Source organism: Protopterus annectens, chromosome 1.part0 (assembly GCF_019279795.1).
Source record: "Protopterus annectens isolate FY-2018-M chromosome 1.part0, PAN1.0, whole genome shotgun sequence".
In the NCBI taxonomy this organism is placed as follows: domain Eukaryota; kingdom Metazoa; phylum Chordata; order Ceratodontiformes; family Protopteridae; genus Protopterus; species Protopterus annectens.
In genome coordinates, this window is record NC_056725.1 from 350,569,473 (window position 1) to 350,573,524 (window position 4,052).

Consider the following 4,052-nt stretch of genomic DNA (forward strand, 5'->3'; position numbering starts at 1 on the left):
GTATGGTTATTAGGTCAGACACCCTTCAGTTAAAATGTAGAACATTGTGCACAATTAATAACCCGCAGGACCATGAAAATGCCTGTTATGAAACCATCATACTGGAAAAATGAGCATACAAAACAATCCCGCCACCCCTGTATTCTTCCCGGCAAATAGTACCATAGCCTTTTAATAAGCATGTCCTCTCATATTTTGCTACCAGCATTTTTTTTTTTTACTGGGTTTCTGTGTGACATTTCTCCAGCATTTGCTGCTTAAGTCTAAATAGAAGTTATCAACTTTCAAACCACTCTCTTGAAACAACCATCTATGCAGAAAAGACAATCAATATTGTTTAATAAGATCATTTTTGCAGGGAACTGCCTCATACACACCCCTAAATCACACCAGCCTTCTGGGCACTGCATTTTTTGTTCTTTTTCTGTGTCCTCCAGGATTTTGCCTATATCACATAGTAAAAGGAAAGTGTTTCCCAGTTTTCTTCCATCATTTATTTTACAGAGATTTAATTTCAAGACTCTGCACTTAGCTTGGACATTGCCATTACAAAAGAAACAATAATACGCATATGGAAAAGATACAGGAAGTAAAAGTCCTGTTTGTCTTAAATTTTGGGGCAAAGCATAGATTTGTTCTCACAATTTAAAAGCTTTACTGGATTTTAGCCCTTTTTAATATATGATTATTTTATTACTCAGTTTTTACCATATTATCAAAGCAGTTAACCCTAAGTTATATTAAAATGCAGCAGTTATTTTAGAGATGAGCAAAAATTCTTATTAAAAGCTCAAACCACTCTCTTGAAACAACCATCTATGCAGAAAAGACAATCAATATTGTTTAATAAGATCATTTTTGCAGGGAACTGCCTCATACACACCCCTAAATCACACCAGCCTACTGGGTTGGGACTTGGGAGGGTGGCCTAATGGTTAAAGTGTCTGTCTTACAAACACAAGGTGCAGGGTTTGAGTCTCACAAGAGATAATTGGCTAAGCTTAAAATGGCTCGCAAGGGCAGTTAGCTTAGTACTAATCTATGAACCTATATTCCTGTGGTATCTTGTTTTGTTAAATTCCATCCACAAAGATATCTTCAAAATAAATATGAAATGCTTATTATGATGTATTTGCATGGCTTTTGTATCCATTCAATCCTCTCTAAAAACTAAAATGGAGACCTGTTATAATAAAATCACTACGTTTGCATCTAATGCTACATATTCCTCCCATCGCTGTTCCTCACTACACACATTGAGCTGGCTTGAACTACCACAACACCTTACTTACCTACAACTAACTACAGCTCAAAAAATAATCAATAAACCTTTCGACTGCCCATCTCTCTGCTCCATTCTAACACTATACCATCCAAACAGACCCTTAGATCTGAAAATCAAACTTTACTGCTTGTGCAAAAACCTAAACTTCTGCTGGCCAAATGATTTGCTCTTTCTGCATAGCCAGACACTGGAACTCACTCCGATCACCACTTAGGTCCACTAATAATGCTAGCTCATTCAAAAAGGCCCTTCACCTACATCTATTAACCCAATGGCACTGTTCATGCTCCAGAAACCAACCTCCCATAACCTGACCCTTCTCATACCTCTGCTTCTTGCTTAAATGATTCTTTCCCCATATAATCATTATAAACATACTACAATAGCTGTTTCCAATCAACCTCAGATTCTCAGCTCTGTCAATTAGTTCATTCTCTGACCTAACACAGGTATAGTCCACTGTATATATTTCATTTTTGTGAGTATTACTAATTCTGTTTATCTAGCCACTATATATTGCTATTGTTTTTTACACAAAAGTGCTTTATCTTTGTTATTATGTCTGTAAAAACTGTTTATTATTTGCCTTTTTTTCTCCCACATTGTCAATTTGATTCTGTAATTAACTCTATTTTGTCATTTCATGATTTTATTGGAGCTTTTCTCCCCAGACCTCCACTGAAAATGAGCTTTTTTGGCCCAGTGGATTTGCCTGGTAAACAAATGTAAATAAATAATAAATAAAACCTGGCTTAATAAAATATGCTGCAAAATCCTAATGATGTCTTAAAATTGCACTACAACAAGGACTCCAGCTCAAAAAAAGTCTTTATCAATTATTAAGCCATGTAGAAATTTTTGTGATTCAATAAACAGTATTTATTCAGTTTAAGCAAATTCAATGTAACGAACAATTAATAAAACAAGCACATTATTTTAAAAAATCTAACAAAAACAAGTTTAATGTTGTACATGCATTTCTATAAAACTGGACAGTACGAAATGAAAGCAAGTGCAAAAATAACTTCATATTATTAAGGCAGATATGTGGAATAGGACATACAAATCAGAGGATAAATCAAAAACCTGCCTTTTTTTGTATTTACAAAAAATGTTCACTAGCTTGCAGTAAAATAAAATCCTTTATTTAGTCATAGATGCTTCATAGCCAGTTATGTTATTGGCAATATAAGCATGCTTTTTTAAACAAACAGTAAGTAAATATCCATGCATTTACTCTGATTCATTATTTGAGAAAAAATTTACCATATTAAGAAAACAGGGTTAATACTTGCTTGTAATTTTCAACATTTCTCTCACAGTATGCATTATATTTTTTCACCGCAAAAAGTTACGTTTTTAGTCCTTGTTTTGTTTGCATTTCTTTCCAACTGAATTGCGCCCATCTTTTTTGTACAGTGAATACTTTTTGTTATTGAATGGGCAGTACATCAGAGTGTGAGCCACATCACCAGTGGCACCACAGACTGGGCACACGTACTTCCTTAGTATTGGACAGGTGATAGTTCCATCTTTTTTCTTCAGTGCATGTGATGAATAGACACGCTTTGATTCCCCATTATGCTTACAGAAGTTACATATGACCTTGTGCTGCAAATCTGAAGCTTTGAAATTTGGACCATGTTTGCTGTCTCCTTTTCTTATGTTTACTGAGGTAGACCATCCAGGAGCACTCTGTGAATGCAAATGTGCATAATCCTGAAGACTTTCAAGTGGAATATCTGCTGGTAACAAGTTCCCTTGCATACTTCTGTGTTTCATCATTTCTTCGATCACTTTGGACAGCTGCAAATAATCCTTCCACATGTCAAAATCTTTAAACTGCAAGTCAGATCCCGGTACACGGTACATTTTCCCACACACTTTAATCTCAGCCTCAATGTCTTTTCAGTTGAGATGGATAGAATCTTTACTGAGGTAGTGTCTGTTGTATACCAAGCACATGGTGTCTGTGAGGGAGTGGCCTGACTTTAAAGAGATGTTACTCAGTATTTTTTTTCAGCCTGCAAATATCTGTCAAGCAAGCAGCTCTACCCTGCAGTACACAACTTTTTCTTAAAACTAATAGATGCTTTATTTTTTTATTTTTAGGTTTACAGTTCCTCAGTACACTAGCCTACAATAACTACAGAACTGGGAATCTGAATTAATGAGCCTGGTCTCAACCCTGCTAATTTGGTAAACTTCTAAAAAGTTACGCTCTCTTACCATCTAGGAATAAGGCCAGTCAATAATAAGCATTACATTTTACTTCTCACTGCACAAAGGACCGTCACACCCTAACCCTGGCACAGTGCAAACACATGGGGAGCAGAGATGTGCAGTAGATATATAGTAGAAGGATCTAACATGATAGTGTGGAGAGGTTGTAAATACATGGTGCAAATGGAATCTGCCTGTTTTTATATCTTCCATTTATGTTTCAGTGACATATTCTATATGTTTTGGTTATATATGGTGAAAGAGAAATCCGCACTGCATATTTACATTTGAGGCCAGATCTACTAGCACAAAATGAATATATATATATATATATATATATATATATATATATATATATATATATATGAATGAATGAACTGTGTTAAACTTCCTGTTCCAGCATATGTGTACCCCGGCTATGTGGCAAGAAGACATCTGAGCTAGTTCGTAATTGGGAACTAGGATCATATTTGATCAAAGTTCTTTCTATACACTTAGATGAGTGCTAGTGTGTGTGTGTGTGTGTGTGTGTGTGTGTGTGTGT

General features: G+C 35.4%; 1 protein-coding gene across 1 annotated transcript; it reads right to left on the reverse strand.

Moving 5' to 3' along the window:
• Positions 1-2,644: 2,644 nt before the first annotated feature.
• Positions 2,645-3,157, reverse strand: LOC122805648 (nanos homolog 2-like). Its single transcript, XM_044076228.1, has one exon. The coding sequence runs from the start codon at positions 3,155-3,157 to the stop codon at positions 2,645-2,647; it is 513 nt and encodes a 170-aa protein (XP_043932163.1).
• Between the last annotated feature and the right edge of the window lie 895 nt (positions 3,158-4,052).